The following is a 17,838-nucleotide window of genomic DNA, read 5'->3' on the forward strand; positions in this document are numbered from 1 at the left end:
CTCACATGTTAAAAAACCCCAAATTACGTTCCTGGGAAACCAGCAAACAAAAATAAAAAGATAATAAAAGTACATAAGAAAAAGAAGAGAAAAAAAGAAATTAACACATCTCAATAGTATTGCTAACCATAGTATTAACGCTATGCTGGACCTGTGTGATATACCAATCCCAATTCACATCATTACCCCCTACAGTGATTCTGAGAGCCTCAAGTATATGAAAGCTTTGTTCTTGGTTTCACGACTGAACCATGGGATTATGTCTTTCCTTCACTGATGCTCTTGTAAAAGATGAGCCCATCAAATATTCGCCGTAGCTTCCCATTGGCCCGTTCACATAACCCATTGGCTTTTGGTGTATGCAGAATAATGGTTACCTTCCGAATTCCCGTAACTTCTGCAACACACTCCATCTTATTCACAAACACTATCCCATTATCTGTAATAAGTACCTCAGGAGACCCATAACGACAAATATACCCATCTCAATTTCTTCCGCTGTCTTATGCTTCAAAGGGAAAATCTCTACAAATTTAGTTAATTTATCCACAATAACCAACAAATGTCTGTGGCCATAACTAGACTCACAGAAACTGGACAGAACGTACATGTGGACACACTGGAACGGTCTACTGGGGTTAGGAAACGAACCCAATAATATTTACACGAAGTAACCCTCGCTAGCTTGTATGTATTGCAACCGAACATCCCCTCACAAAATTCTCCACTGATGAGAGCATGTTCTTCCAAAAAAATTTTCCCCCCGTACATTTTGATATGTCTTCTCAATACCAAATGTGGACTACCAAACCTACAATGAACAATATCCAAAACCATATGTACTAGGCTCTTTGGGACAACTATCTGTGTTGTATCTCCTTTATCCTAACTACTCCTCAGCTTCTATATACCTAAGCTTGGCATCTGTCACGTTAAGTGATGGTTTTGCGGGAACTGCTGGTTCCCCGCTCGTTCCCTTTTGTGGATTGCTGCCTCCTTACCTTCAAGTTTTTTTTTTGTTTTGATGCTTTCGTGGTGAGCTGCCGGTTTTCTGTCGTCAGTCGGGTCTGGTAGGGCAGCGAATGTAGCGGCAGTGACAGCAGCAGCAGGCAGTTTTTTGGAGTCGACGTTGGTCGAGTTTTTGAGCAGCAAATTGGAGCACGCCTACGAAGTGGAGCACGTCGTAGAGGTGGAGTGTGACCATGAGTAGTCGTGTGACCACGAGCTGCTCATCTTTGATGACAGCGTGAGGCTGTCCTGACGTCTCCATCGGGGTTTTCTGGTTTGTGGGTTTTTGTCCCTGTCGTGCAGCTGAGGGCTGTCTTGGTGCCCCGATGGAGGACGTATGTTTGGTTTTTTTTCTGCCTGCTGTTGTTTATTTTTGCCTTTTTTTTTTTTTTTTTTAAAGCTACTTTTTTTGTTTATTTTAACTTGATTTTGTTTAGTGCTGCCTTTTGGTTTTTTCTTGTATTTATGGTTTTTATCTTTTTACCAGACCTGACTCACTTGTAAATATTGTAAATAAATTAATTTTGAGCTCATTATATTGTTTTTGTTGTTTTCCCCTCCTTTGTTTGTTGCATCTGCCGTCAGTCATGACAGCCCCGTCCTGAGTATGTTAAAGAACCTGCATAACGGCCCACTCGGGTCGTTACAATGGCGACTGTGACAGGGCGGCTCTGTTTTGGCTGGCGGGGTTGTTACGGCATTGGAGGGGATCAAAAAAAAAAAATAATTTTTTTTTTCTTTTAGGTGGGGAGGTGTCACGTTAAGTGATGGTTTTGCGGGAACTGCTGGTTCCCCGCTCGTTCCCTTTTGTGGATTGCTGCCTCCTTACCTTCAAAGTTTTTTTTTTTGTTTTGATGCATGGTGAGCTGCCGGTTTTCTGTCGTCAGTCGGGTCTGGTAGGGCAGCGAATGTAGCAAGTGCAGCAGCAGCAGGCAGTTTTTTGAGTCGACGTTGGTCGAGTTTTGAGCAGCAAATTGGAGCACGCCTACGAAGTGGAGCACGTCGTAGAGGTGGAGTGTGACCATGAGTAGTCGTGTGACCACGAGCTGCTCATCTTTGATGACAGCGTGAGGCTGTCCATGACGTCTCCATCAGGGTTTTTTCTGGTTTGTGGGTTTTTGTCCCTGTCGTGCAGCTGAGGGCTGTCTTGGTGCCCCGATGGAGGACGTATGTTTGGTTTTTTCTGCCTGCTGTTGTTTATTTTTGCCTTTTTTTTTTTAAAGCTACTTTTTTGTTTATTTTAACTTGATTTTGTTTAGTGCTGCCTTTTGGTTTTTTCTTGTATTTATGGTTTTATCTTTTACCAGACCTGACTCACTTGTAAATATTGTAAATAAATTAATTTTGAGCTCATTATATTGTTTTTGTTGTTTTCCCCTCCTTTGTTTGTTGCATCTGCCGTCAGTCATGACAGCCCCGTCCTGAGTATGTTAAAGAACCTGCATAACGGCCCACTCGGGTCAAAAACCACCTAGCTCTCTTAGGGGAAAGATCCTGCATATTAAGAAGGCCCAACAACGGTTTATGATCTGCAAGAACCTCAACTTTGTTGCCCGACAATAACCTCTTAAAATAAACCAAATTAGACACTACCGCAAACGCTTCCTTGTCCATTGTGCACACAGACATCTCATCACTCCCCCGTGCCTTAAACTTCCTACTGTAGAATGGGATAGGATGCAATTTACCCTCAGATTTCTGCATAAGGCAAGCTTCTATGCCATCATGACTAGCATCTGTCACCAACGTGAAAGGTCGTACGAAATCTGGAAACTTCAGCACTGGGGGACTCATTAAAGCCTCTTTAATTTTCTGAAAGGCCAACTGTTGCCCCTCACCCCACACAAACTGCAAGTCATCCCTCAACATGTCTGTCGAAGGAGACGACAGGGTGGAAAAGTCTTTCACAAACCCACGGAAAAATCCCGCCATACCCAAGAAAGAACTAACACGCTTCTTTTTTTTAGGAGTAGGAAAGTCCACGATCACCCTAACCTTGTCCACATTTACCCTGACACCTTCCTTAGAAATAACATGACCCAAATATACTATCTGCTTCTTCAAGAAATCACACTTGGCTAACTTAATTTTAAAACCCACTACCCTAAACCTCCTAAGAACCTCCCTAAGTACCTCTGAATGTTCCCCTACAGAATCAGTGACTATAAAGTTATTGTCCATATAAACGTAAATGGACTTCCCTAACAATCCATGGAAAACTGTATTTACTAATCTAGTAAAAGTCATAGGGCTACCCGACAACCCAAACGACAGCCGTATAAACTCATAATGTCCCTTTGGCCAAAAAAAAAAAAAGCAATATACTTGGGACTCTCCCCACTATAAGGAACTTACAAAAACCCCTGCATCAGATCAATTGAAGAGTAAATATTTTTACCTCCGATTTCCACAACAGCGGTCCAGGATTGATTTATCATTCAACTTACGAAAATCCACACACACACGCATACACACGCACACACACGTAATGAGCCATCCTTCTTAGGCACTGCCAACAATAGATTATTAAAGGGTGAGAAACTGGGCCTAATTATACTTCCTCTTCCCACTCTTGCTCTACCTGTTCCCTATTCTTAAAAGGAATCCTATACGAAGGGACAAAAGTAGGCTTGGTCTTATCCTCCAAAGGAACCTTGTGTTCTAACACATCAGTTAACCCCAACATATCCTCTTTAAGAGCGACAATATCCTAGCCCTGGCATATATTACTTGGACCCCTGTATAAGCAAAAAGTTCAAGAATGACCTAAAAGATAAAATCATTGACCTAATTAAAAATTAGTTTCCTTATATATATTTTCTATATATTCGTATACACACACACACACACACACACACACACACATAGTTATGTTGGCTCATCAAAAAGAATGTTGCAGGTCCGTTATTATAGCCACTTAGGTTTGAGCTACAGAACTGGCTCACGAATAACTAATCCCGAATATTCTAGTATTAGAAATCATGCCATTAAATGCAAGGTTAATATAGATAAAAACATTTTCCATCCTGGGAACTACCAAACAATCGGCTTACTTAACGACCCTTGAGTCTTTGTTTATTAAACGTCATGCACCTCTTCTAAACTCCAACGTGTCTTCTTCTCCTCTGCACTTGGCCTAAGTGTACTCTGGGCATATATATAGCTTGTGGTCTCAGTTCGTCTTTCCCCTTCTATTGATCAGGTAGACTTAGAAAAGAAAAAAAATCTCCTTTCTTTTTACTTTTTAAGTATGTTGTAATTTTAAAGAATTTAACTGCCGTTTTTAATTTAGCTTTTATTTTAAATTAGAGAATTAATGTGTATTTTTCAATTTTACAGACTGATGATGTGTTTAAGTAACACGAAACGTTTCTTAATAAATATGCAACTGTTTTGTTGACTGTCGTCTTCTTTGGACTCCTGCTTGTTGTTATATATATATATATATATATATATATATATATATATATATATATATATATATATATATATATATATATATATATATATATATATATATATATATATATATATATATATATATATAATGTGTGTGTGTGTGTGTGTGTGTGTGTGTATTGTACAAATGATTATTGTTTACAGAAATGTGGACTTATTGAGGTGTACTTTTATAAAATTTTTTGTTGGTCAGTCACCATCCTTTGTATAATCTTTTAATTGTCCTGTCCCTGCTTCTAAGCCGTTGAGCCTAATCCTTTGTAGAGTCTCTTAAATATTAACCCCGCTTTGGTAGGTCTGCTAATTCTTCAATTGTGTTGGATTCCAGGTATATACTTTTCCTTTGTGATCCCCATCTGCCATTTATACGACCTTTCTTTGTAAACTTGTTTTTATATTTTTTCAGTCTGCTAAGTAAAGGACTATAAGTCGAAAAGCCTTGCAGCACTCCATTGTTTCTCTTTCCTTCGTGGATTTTGTCTTTATATATATATATATATATATATATATATATATATATATATATATATATATATATATATATATATATATATATATATATATATATATATATATATATTATATATATATATATATATATATATATATATATATATATATATATATATATATATATATATATATATATATATATATATATATATATATATATATATATATATATATATATACATATATATATATATATATATATATATATATATATATATATATATATATATATATATATATATATATATATATATATATATATATATATAAACTAGCTCACCAACCTGGCCCTGCCCGGGAAAAAAATCTGAATAACAACCTGTAAACTGTCTCTGTTAGCATCAATTTCGTGTCAGTGTGCCACTGTATTGCAGCTGGGAAGTATCTCGAACTTTCTGATCAGAATATGAATAAATTATGTATAGACATTATTAATTTCACTGTTAGACACTTCAGTGCAATTTGTAGGCCATTATAAGACCAAATCATAGAATAAAAATGTAAAGCATTGCTTCCATATGATACAGACAATTTGGTATAGGCCTAGTTCAACGATGTCTTTTTATGATATGTGTTACTATAATGAAAGCAAACTTCCCCGCCCATTTCATAAAAAAACTGAAGAAATCCCTCTGTTCTCATTTAAAATCATTCATTAATATTGCATGAGAATAGACGTCTTTTTTAATAAGAAATATTTAGTCTATACTCTGTTACGCATTTCTATTTTTTTCCTATTATTAAGTGAATTGCTGCAACAGTTTCATATTAAGAAAAAAAAAGTGGCAAAGCACTTTCCTTTACGGCTAACTTCAATTCGTGATATGTATTCTTTATATTGGTTTTAGGGTCGTTTTTAACATTGCATAATAAATTACAACTAATTATCTTTACAATGACATCAAATTCCTTAATGTAGAGTGGCATCTATAAACTCGGTCATTTCATACCCTAGGTAATAACATAATCATGAATTAAACAAAATCTTTCCCTTCTTAGAGGAATGTTAAGCAGCTGGTTAGTTATTGTTTTGAATAAATACACTTTAATAAAAGATAGAAATTAATATATATCGTTCTAATATATAACCATGTATGATTAAATCAGCAAAAGGTACGAATTGTCGTGTTGTGTTGTGTAATCTGTAAGCACTTCGACGAGTGAAGTGCAGTAGTTGCCATTTCTAATTTATCCCTATTTGCATCCTATACACTTACCCTCCATACATGTGAATTCCTCAGTGCCTTTTGGAAAAGATTTCCAAATGTAATGATCTACATTCCTGTAAAGTTTTAATCCAGAATTTTCAGTCATTATCTTCCAGGCAATCAGTTTCAAGCAACGTGAAAAGAAACTCATCTTCCTTATGCAGTGAAATTCTTTGTTAATTCACACGATAATTAATTCCAACTGTCAACCGCTGGAGTGTCTAATCGTGATATTTCGATTATTTCGGACATCATCTAAATCATCTTTATGACGAAATACGTCACCGTAACGTCACGAAGCAGTTGCTATAGCGAATTCCGAAGGTAAAAACGAAGAAACTAATGAAGTAATGAGGAAATTTGCATTTGTTGGGCTACCATACCATACAGTAGTCTCAGGGGTTGCAGTGGGTAGTTTAATGACGTCACCAGAAAACTTGGAGCTTTCCAACCAAGCTACTTATGACTCCCAGCACATTACTGACGTAGAGCTGGACTAAAAACGAAAATTACATTTGTTTTGTCTGTGTTTGCGTAACTGTTACGGGGTCGGGGTTTGGTTTTGAGTTAATAACCTTCCTGGGGTGAAATAGAAGCTGTGTGCGAAATTTTTCTGGGTCTGTCAAGCGGTTCGGATTTCTTTAGTGGACAAACAAAGATACAACACGTTCACTTATATATATATATATATATATATATATATATATATATATATATATATATATATATATATATATATATATATATATATATATATATATAAATGTGTGTGTGTGTTATATATATATATATATATATATATATATATATATATATATATATATATATATATATATATATATATATATATATATATATATATATATATATATATATATATATATATAATTTGACTGTCATCAGTCATATAATATCATCCACTTGCTGGCTTACCGAGGTTAAGGCAAACTAAGTTGAAAACAGCTTTAATTTTTTGTTTTCAACTATCCATTTTTAAAATGAGTCAAGCTGCTGAAAACATGAAAGCATTAAATTGTCCCTTATATAAACAAACGAGCTTGATAGATAATATTATGCTGGCACTTTTTCATTACCTTATGACAGTTTACTTTGGGCTCTGTTTTCATCTTTAAAAGAGATTTAATTACATATAATACTTTTGTCTTGGAAAAAGGCATAGAAGCTAATAAAAATAGACAACTATCTAACGTTAATATTTCAAATACCAGAAACCCCCGTAAAAGCCATACTTGCCCGTGGAACGGTGTAAGCAATATTCTAATGAAGCTTATGTATTTACGACCACCTGTTTTCCTGTTTGCACAGCTCGATAGCAGATTTTTTGATTAGGTAATTTATTGAAGCCCTGGGACTTGTTTTGCATATGTTAGTATTCTTATTCTACTAATATACGATTTTGTGTGAGATAGAATTTCTGCAGATACTTCGGTAGGTAATATAGAATTGGAAGGATAGGAGAAAAAATTGTAAGTGAAATGATCCTAAAAACTAGTCAGTATTTAATGTGCGCTTCATGTTCTAAAGAAGAATAAAATCTTATTAGTTTGAAAATCCATTCACCATTTACGGAACTCTAGTCCCATTTAAAATTGAAAACAATAATGATCATTGCATATTACATGTAAATAACTTTTGCCCTTGGTTTTTAGTATTTTAATACCTCGCGTCTTATTTCTAGGTTGTTCCTGATGAATCAGGGAGGCAGCCTCTTCATAATAGTTTTGCAGGTATAACTATTTCAACTATGTGTCGCTGCATTAGATTCAAACTCTCCTAAAACATTTTCTTTCACGCTATTTTTATTTTTATTCGTTCATAATATACACCTATTAATACGAGTTTTTTTTGTCGTGCCACACTCAATAATATCCACACAGTCCTCAACCTAACCCACCTGTTCTTTTTTACTATTCCCTACAGTCTTCTTACACAACAAAGGCTATCATTCCTTACTTCCAATCCTTTCAGGCACTCCAGAAGCAATCAGTCCCTTTCCTTCCTACTGCTAACTGGATTTTTCATTCCTAAAGGGAACTATTCACTAAATAGTCAACAAAAAACATGTTCTAGAAAAATCTATACAAGGAGTAATCTGAAACATTTATGACTGACAATAGTAAACCTAAAAACATGGTTTGGGTGAGGTAAATGGATGACAATACCATTATAGAATCCAATAAGAGGAGATTGTAGCTTTCTTTACAAAACGAATATTCTTCATTAAAACTTTAAATTTAATTTAGAAGGTGAAGAGGATATAAAAAAATCTTTTTCTAAATAGACTAATCATGAGGCATATCCACCGTGTACAGAAAATGTCTTCTTTCGTTATCCTTTAGTTACCATAAAATTTCAGTAAGGGGATACTTCCAGAAGAATCTCATTAGGGGCCTGGAGATATGTTCGCCAAAGTACAAACATCCAAATTTTGGAATATTTTCTGAATAATGACGTCACTGAAAGTAATTTATAAAGTTGATCAGATTTTCCTTCGTGACCAAAATGAGAAAACAAAATGGACATAGAAACAAAGGGCAAAAATTCCAAAACCTAGTTGGCACCAATGTTAGAGCTTATAGTCTAAATGCCATCGGAAACATCAAAGATATTAAGCTATATATGAGAGCTTACAAGGCGAAAGAAGTCATATGTCAGGTTTACGGGAAAGGACGCCCAAGACAAAAACTGAAAACTAATGATGTGTAAGTTTTGCATATCAAAACTGTTTCATTTTAAATAGTGTACATAACACCAACTACGAGTAAGCTGGTGCCTATCGGAAATCGTTTATGAGAGTGCCATTTAAAAGAAGCTGCTTGAAGTTACTTCAGGTAAGAAGATTAACACCATTAAATGCATGAGAAGGCTCATAAAAACCAAAGAAGACTTAGTGAAAACACCTATCTCTTAATATGCCAAAATTTCCTGCATTTAAAAACCATTCTCGTATGACTGTGCACCGTAAACTAACAGAACATTATCGTTTAAAAATGAGTATGAAGACTGTCTAAAATACAAAGCTTTTTTGTTCTTATTTAATTTTGCAAACATGAGTTTTCCTTTTATTATTTTACATACATATACAGACACACACACACACACACACACACACATATATATTACACACACACACACACACACACACACACACACATATATATATATATATATATATATATATATATATATATATATATATATATATATATATATATGTATGTATGTATGTATGTATGTATGTATGTGTGTGTGTGTTTAGTAATGTGTGTGTGTGTGTAAATTAATAACAGGAAAAACTCATGTTTGTAAAATTAAATAAGAACAAAAGCTTTGTATTTCAGACAGTCTTCATACTCATTTTTAAACGATAGTGTTCTGTTACGTTACGGTGCACAGTCATACGAGAATGGTTTTTAAATGCAGGAAATTTTGGCATATTAAGAGACAGATGTTTTCACTAATTCTTCTTTGGTTTTTATGAGCCTTCTCGTGCATTTAATGGTGTCAGTCTTCTTACCTGAAGTAACTGGGCGTTAGCAAGCGATCGCCTCCCAGTATCTAACACGTTACCATAAAGAGGAGGTTTAAAGGCCGTCCAATAAATGGAATAGAAAATTTCTGACAAAATCATTTCGCCTGCCTGATTTTTCAAATGAAATATATTAATTACCACTCAAGATATTAATTTATCATTATTAAAGAGAGGCTCTTACCTACAATGGTTTTAAGGGCTCGCTCAGTTCAGTGAACCAAGTAGAAAAGTACGAATTATATACATACACACACACACACACACACACACACATACATATATATATATATATATATATATATATATATATATATATATATATATATATATATATATATATATATATATATATATATATATATATATATATATATATATATATATATATATATATATATATATATATATATATATATATATATATATATATATATATATATATATATATATATAATGCATATATATAATTCGTACTTTTCTACTTGATTCACTGAACTGAGCAAGCCCCTTAAAACCATTGTAGGTAAGAACCTCTCTTTAATAATGACAAATTAATATCTTGAGGGGTAATTAATATATTCATTTGCAAAAACCGGCAGTCGAAATGATTTTGTCAGAAAATTTCCATTCCATTTATTGGACGGCCTTTAAACCTCCTCTTTATGGTAACGTGTTAGAGATTGGGAGGTGATCGCTTGCTAACGCCCAGTCAATTAATCTAAGTGTCAGTTCTTCCTCTTCCACTCCTCCTCCAGAATCCATTCGTTGTTTTTACGCTTGAACGGAAGAAATAAAAAAAAAAAAAAATACATCCAACCACTTTCTCCGCTGATCCAATCTTCATTAGCATGCAAATGAAGGCCTCATATTTTACGACCGCGAAGGGTGTACGTTAGCGCATGCTGGAATATGCAATCGTTTTTATTTGTAATTCATACTTAAGGGCGGTTTCTTTTGGGGCCGAGGAAAGAGTGCCGTGTGAGACAGTGGAATCGCTATTTCGTTTCACTGTCATGATAAGTGGCTACCAATCAGAGGAATCATTCAGTGATAATCAAATTAATTTTCAAAGCACCTCATAATTCACTTCAATGATCTTTCTCATTATAGTTAATTGGAAAAACTATTGTAAATTACCGAACAGAAGACAGAAGAAGCTAGTATTTCTTTCTACATCAGACATTATTTTAAAGCCCGCTATTTTAAAATAGTTTATATATTTTATTGTAAAGAATGACGAAGAGATGCCATGAGAAATTAAATATAAGATAAAGAAATATTTGTAAGTAAAATAATGTTAGCAATTACCTTAACGATTTATACACTGTATACTTAAGAACACAATGGGTGATTGACAATTTTAAGGACAGAGTTTAATTTAGAGAAGTACATATGGATCCTCTGTACTGCTCTTGAGTACTAATGAGTTAATAGTGACGGCGCAGATCCATCAGCACATGTTATTATAACAAATTCAACAAAATCTTTCAAACAAGAAAAAGCTTATATAATCTGAGCTCTAAGACCCAAACCAATTATTGCTATTATGATTATTATTCAGAGGATGAACCCTATTCATATGGAACAAGGCCACAGGGTCCATTGACTTGAAATTCAAGCTTTTAAAGAATATATGGCATTCATTAGAGAGAAGTAACAGGAAGTAATGGGAAATTTAGAAATAAGAGATCAGTTATTAAAAGAGAAAAATAACTTAACACATTAATAAATAAATAGATAAAAATGTAATTAAAATACAAGGAGAATTGTTTTAGGGTATTAATGCATTGCATCTTCGCTTGAACTTTTGAGGTTCCAATTGCATAACATCCTCAGGGACACTGTTTCACTTCACAGTGCAGCGGCGAAAGGTTCGACAGGTAATGAGCTCGTATTTGGATAAATCTTCTTTTATCATTAGACTTAGCCTATATCAGAAAGGATCTAATTGCTCTGATAACCCAAATCTCACTTTTCAGTATTATTGTAATGAGAAGTTTCTTCTGCCTGAAGTACTGATTGTAATGTTTGGAGATGAATGGAACACTGTTTTCAAACATTAACCATAGATGAGTCACTCACCTGATGTTGTACAGCAAAAACGTTAAATAGAGAGAGAGAGAGAGAGAGAGAGAGAGAGAGAGAGAGAGAGAGAGAGAGAGAGAGAGAGAGAGAGTTTTTGACATAGTATTTTTTTCTCGTATGTTTATCGAAGAGATTTTCCCATTATCTTCATCATTTATTTCTTAAGATGCCATATAAGATATATGGTATATTCCTCAATAATATTAGAACTCTCCTTAATCCTCAGTGTCCCTTTTATTATAAATAGCGTTGCACGTGATAAAATCACTACAATTCTTTATTTGGAATCCTTGCTATATCAGTCTTCAATAACAACCTTCTATTTGATAACTGAGACGAACACTGCAAGCCGTTTGTCACTTTATGAGAAACGCTCTATTGCGTCAAGAGACCGAAAATGAAACAGAAGTAAAGTAAATATAAACTGAGTTAAAATAAACACAATACAAATTGAATATGTCTAATTTTTAAGTCAATGATGAATAAAAGAATGAAAACCATAGCTAAATGCCGATACCCTTTCAGGTCTTCCCCCGTAGGCACTTCACGCGGTGCCCTTAAGCATTAACTTAAGGTTCTTTGTAGCGTCCCTTCGGCGCGAGCTTCAATTCCTTTCATTCCTTTTGTTGTATCTCCATTCATATTCTCTTTCTTCCATGTTACTTTCCACCGTTTCCTAACAGTTGTTTCATAGTGCAACTGAGAGATTTTACTCTTTAATTTCTTTTTCAGCGCTGAATGATCTCTTTGGCCTAAATTTTATTCCATTCCATTCCTATCAGGTCTTCAAGCAGAAGGTATTTCTGATAACAAATCCCTTGTATCTTTTCAGATTCCATTTTCTCCTTGAAAGAGTAAAAGAAAATCTTTTGCATTTGATCAAGCATTGCTACAAACTGCTGATGAGAAAAGAAATCTATGCAGACGCGTTAATGGTGTATAGCTACATAACTGACATTTAACACTAGTCTCTAAACAAACATTACTAATAGATAAGTTTCTCTAACTGCATTCACGACTGGTGCTGGACAGCAGCTTAGAATTCTAGGAAAGGACGCTTCAAAGCACATGTAATCCGTTTCCTTCACAGGACGAGGCTCTGCGCCTCTATAATACACTGCTGCATGATAAGCTTCCAGAATTTAGTCTGTAAGCAACGTTAGAATGAAAATTATACATTACTGAACTCGCTAAAACTGTCAGTATCCCAGTGATAAAGAATCATTTATTAAATGAGGAATTCTTTTTTTTTTTATTACTTTTGAGGATCATGTGCAATCTATGTTCAGTTTCAAATATATAGTAGTTAAGGAATTTGCTTACAAAGTGAATCTGACATCGTATAATATATAGAAGGCTTTTCAACGGATGAAAACACAGCTCAGAAGAAATTCATGATCCATAAATTGTGGATTGTGGAGGAAGCAGAAACTTGGGAATAAATTATTTTATAATAATATCCATTACTGTCATAACAGCAATCTTAAATTCGTTTTTATGCATCAATAATGTTTTACATCGAGGGCCTTTACCCAACTCCCTGAAATAAAGTACAAGAAACAATTCTAAAATAGCATCAGCAACGGATTTTGCCAGTGACATCTAATTTGATGATAGCGAAAAAAAAAAATCCTGGAACAAAGTCAGCCGTAAGAAACATATGCATCATTACAATTTTTTCCCAGCTAATAGCTGTTCGTTATAGCTCATTACTAGCAATGAAACTTATACCTGAGTACAACAATAGCGTCAAGAGATTGAAACATTTTTAATTTTGTTTCGCCCTGACAAGGACAGTTTTACCCAATAATGTCTTTTTTATTATGATTTTGAGAATTAGTATGGAATGAAAAAATTTTGTGGATGGCATAGAAGTGGCTAAAATGAGTAAACGAAAGAGCAAGGCAAAAGTAGGAAAAGTTTTGAATAACTATATAGTCAAACTTATTTGAGGTGGAGTACCCAAGCACATGGTGTAAGGATAACGAGACGAATATTAGACATAAGATGGCCGATGAGAGAAACTCATGCACACATACAAAAATATAAAAATAATATAAAATATATATATATATATATATATATATATATATATATATATATATATATATATATATATATATATATATATATATATATATATATATATATATATATATAAATATCTATAAAAATAATAAGTACATATTAAGGTTAATCTCATAATAAGTACATGCACACATACACACACACGCACACGTACGTGTGTGTGAGTACATATTATGATCTGCACCACTCTACAGAACTCCATAGTGTTATGTGATCAGTTTATGGATTTCTCTTCAAAGAAAAGAAATAATCAATACAAAAGATTTTCGAATTCCCTACTTAAAAAAAATATATAAAGTCTTTCATGAAACAATAATAAAAACCATAAAGACATATAACCACATTCATTTAAAAAATTGTACAATCATATCTGTAAACTAAATAAGTACTCGCATATTCTGTGAAGAAATAGCTCCTCTGCGCATGATCATTCGTACTCTAGATAAAAAACAAATTGCTCTCCTAATAATAAAATTATTCCCCTCTCGTTCTTAGACGAAACATATTCGAAAATGCGCTATACTAAGGAACTGGACCAACGAGATTGTAGTCAGGGGGACAAATTGGCCACCTGAAAACACACGTGGTTAACCATCCATTAAATTACAAAGGGTCAGACGTGAAGTATAAGCTGTACGAAAATATGAATTCCATTCCTATGCTACCTCTCTCTCTCTCTCTCTCTCTCTCTCTCTCTCTCTCTCTCTCTCTCTCTCTCTCCTAACGATACTTTCGTATTCAAAAGTCTTTTATACAGGCGACTCTAGTTATCTAGCGTTAACTTTGGTGATATTTTTCTTGATTTTGTTTACTGCTGTTTGAAATAGGCGATTTCTCTGGAAATTATCCAATTTTAATTCTTTCTTGAAAGTGCCTTTCATTTTTTTTTTTTTTTTTTTTTTTGCGGTGGAGTATTCATTATGCCCAAAGTACCAGTACACTTCGACTTAAGGATCTTGAAAACGGCAATAGGTATAAAAATCAAAGAAGGCCAAGGTAAACTTTTGTGGGAAAAGTTATTTGTTTCTAACCAGGCAAGGCCGTTGCTAACTAAATCGACTATTCTGGATGTGCAGCAATATGCCAAGAAGATGGAGCACGCTCCTTCCCGTCTATGAACTGATCTGAACGTGTAACACAAGATTTTCAATAGCTGATAAACTTCGACTATTCTGCCATGATGGCTTGGTCCTTTAGACCGAGTGACACTGGTGGAGTATCCTAGTCAAGGGGACTTGGGAGTAAACTTATTCTTGCAATGCCCATATGAGGGTGTTAATAACATCTTCCCGTAGATCTCTGAGGGGACATCAGACAGAAATGAAGTAGCTATTAAAGTCTAGTGAATATTCTGGTTTCCACAAAACATAATTCGCCAATTTCCATTTTACGTTTTCGTCTTACTATTTTCCCTTATATAAATGTAATGATTCAGGTTCGTGGCAGTAACAATGGATATGAACTAACTGTATGCTGTTCATGTTTAAAAAAATATTTTTTTCATACATTAACCTATTAAATATATTAATATCTGACATATTTACATAGCTGAATAGTAGTAGCTGTAACGAATGTTTCTCATAATATGTCCGTCTATCAACATCTTGCGTCCATTCGGCCCCTATCTGCAACCCCTTTCATTCTTTTTATGTACCTCCATTCATATTCTCTCTCTTCCATTTTGCTATCCAACCTCTCCAAACACTTGTTTCACAGTGCAACTGGGAGGTTTTCCTCCTATTACACCTTTCAAGCCTTTCTACTCTCAATTTCCCTTTCAGCGCTGAATGAACTTTTAGGTCCCAGTGCTTGGCCTTTGGCCTAAATTCTGTATTCCATTCCATTCCATTCCATTCCTTTAAATAGCAATAAAAGGATGAAGATACAATATGGAGAAAGTAACAAATACCAATAAAAAGTGAAATATGATTAAACAAAGACATAATATACTATTTTAGCTTAATTAGTACATCTTGCAACTGCAAAGAAGTAATATTCCTAAATATTGGAATATCATAATTTTCTGAAATGTTTTTAGAGAGGAGACAACTAATTATTAGAAATACACCCTCTTCCAGACAGAAAAAAATAAATGGAAAAAGAAAAAAAAAATGGCAATACCACGAAAGGGATACAGTTTTACCCAAGTCAGAATTAATCTGGCCGAAAGATATAAAACAAAAATAAATGCCTTCATTGGTAAAAAATACTCGGATAAGAATAAAAACCCACTCGAAATCAAAGAGTGGAATAAAAATGTTAAAAACCATTTTGAACCGGAGGGGATCATCGGGGCTGGAGTTTGGAAAAGTGGGTTCGATGGATAATTGGGAAAGTCACGGATGGAAGCGGGGCGATCATGGGGTGACCTCTGGCCAACCTGTCGACGACTATTAGATATCGATTGCAATTAGCATCAGCTTTTGAGTTCCCGATGACAGGGTTTTGAAAGAGGCGCTGTGGCCGAGATTCATTTTGCAGAAATTCAAACGCCAGCTCATCTGTCTACCTAATGTTTTAGACTGAGCTTGTAGTTAAATAATTACCTCTTATGAAACTATATCTTTTCTGATTTTGTGGCTATTAGAATTGGAATATCTGCTTTACCTCCTACCTGTAAAGCTTCCTTTAAACAGCTGTAACTAAATAAAAAATACAAGATAAAATAAAATATGATGAAGCATAAAATATAATTATTTTGACTTAATTAATAATTTTTACGATTGCAAAGCGGAAATGTTCCCTTATATTGGAATATCATAGCACCTGAATAATCATTCATAGGAATGACACGAACAAATAAATTAAGTTCAAAAGATGAAATCAAGAATCAAAATTTCGAATTATTAACATGTAATTTCGATCCTCAGATGCGGAATTTTGATTCGCTCGTTCGCTATGGGGGTCGCTCAGTGCAGGTCTTCTGGAGGCCGTGGGGAGGAGAAAGTTTTCCTGCGTAATGTTGAGGGTTGGTTTCTCCTTACCAATGCGCAATGCTTCCAAGAGGCGCAGGCGGCGGTGGTATGCAGTTCGGTCAATTATTTCCATATTCGTGATTATATCTATTCTTGCAATTCTCTGGTTATGGGCGGTCATGGCATGGTTAAAGATGGCTCCCTCTTGGTCGTGACTGGAAATCCTCTTGGAGAAACGCATGGTGGTCATACTGATGTAAGAACCGAGACATCCTCGGACGGGGCATAAGTACCGGTATGTACCACGCTGGTTTTCTTCAAGGGTTCCTGCTGAGGGGGGGAAGGGGGAGGGGGCTGGATTGTAACGCATCACCAGGCTGCTCGTCTTTTTTGCTCTTGTAATAAATGACCAGATGAATATTCTTATTGAGGTCAATGGGGCAGACATTATCATCGATGATGTTCTTGAGGAACGTGTAGCCCAGACCCTTGTCGACAATGGACACCCAAACCTAAATATAGAAGAGTCTATGAAGGTGAACATCGATAAATGGTACTGGCAGGAACCTCGCCCCGATGCCCCTGAACGCATAGAGCTCATCTATAAAGGACAATTTCATCATAAATATAAAGAAGATGAAAGTGCCCTCAAGAACATCATCGAGGATAACTGTCTGCCCCGTTGACCCCAGTAAGAATATTCATCCGGTCATTTATTACAAGAGCAAAAAACGACGAGCAGCCTGGTGATGCGTAACAATCCAGCCCCCCTCAGCAGGACCCCTTGAAGAAAACCAGTGTGGTATACCGGTACGTATGCCCCGTCCGAGGATGGCCCGATCGGTTCCGATAGTCATCAGAAGGCCCGATGACCACCATGCCCCCACCCTCCAAGAGGAAAATTTCCAGTAAACACCCGCCCAAAATACCAACGCCCAAGAGGGAGTCATCTTTAACCATGCCAGGACCGCCCATAACCAGAGAATTGCAAGAATAGACTATAATCACG

At 35.0% G+C, this 17,838-nt stretch overlaps 1 protein-coding gene across 1 annotated transcript; it reads right to left on the reverse strand.

Annotated features, from left to right (window-relative positions):
• Positions 1-257: 257 nt before the first annotated feature.
• LOC136842495 (uncharacterized) lies at positions 258-17,079 on the reverse strand. The gene is made up of 3 exons (XM_067109878.1): positions 16,899-17,079; positions 2,697-2,879; positions 258-439 (listed from the first exon to the last, which is right to left on the reverse strand). The coding sequence occupies exons 1-3, from the start codon at positions 17,077-17,079 to the stop codon at positions 258-260; spliced, it is 546 nt and encodes a 181-aa protein (XP_066965979.1).
• Positions 17,080-17,838: the final 759 nt, after the last annotated feature.

This window comes from Macrobrachium rosenbergii, chromosome 2 (assembly GCF_040412425.1).
Source record: "Macrobrachium rosenbergii isolate ZJJX-2024 chromosome 2, ASM4041242v1, whole genome shotgun sequence".
NCBI lineage: Eukaryota > Metazoa > Arthropoda > Malacostraca > Decapoda > Palaemonidae > Macrobrachium > Macrobrachium rosenbergii.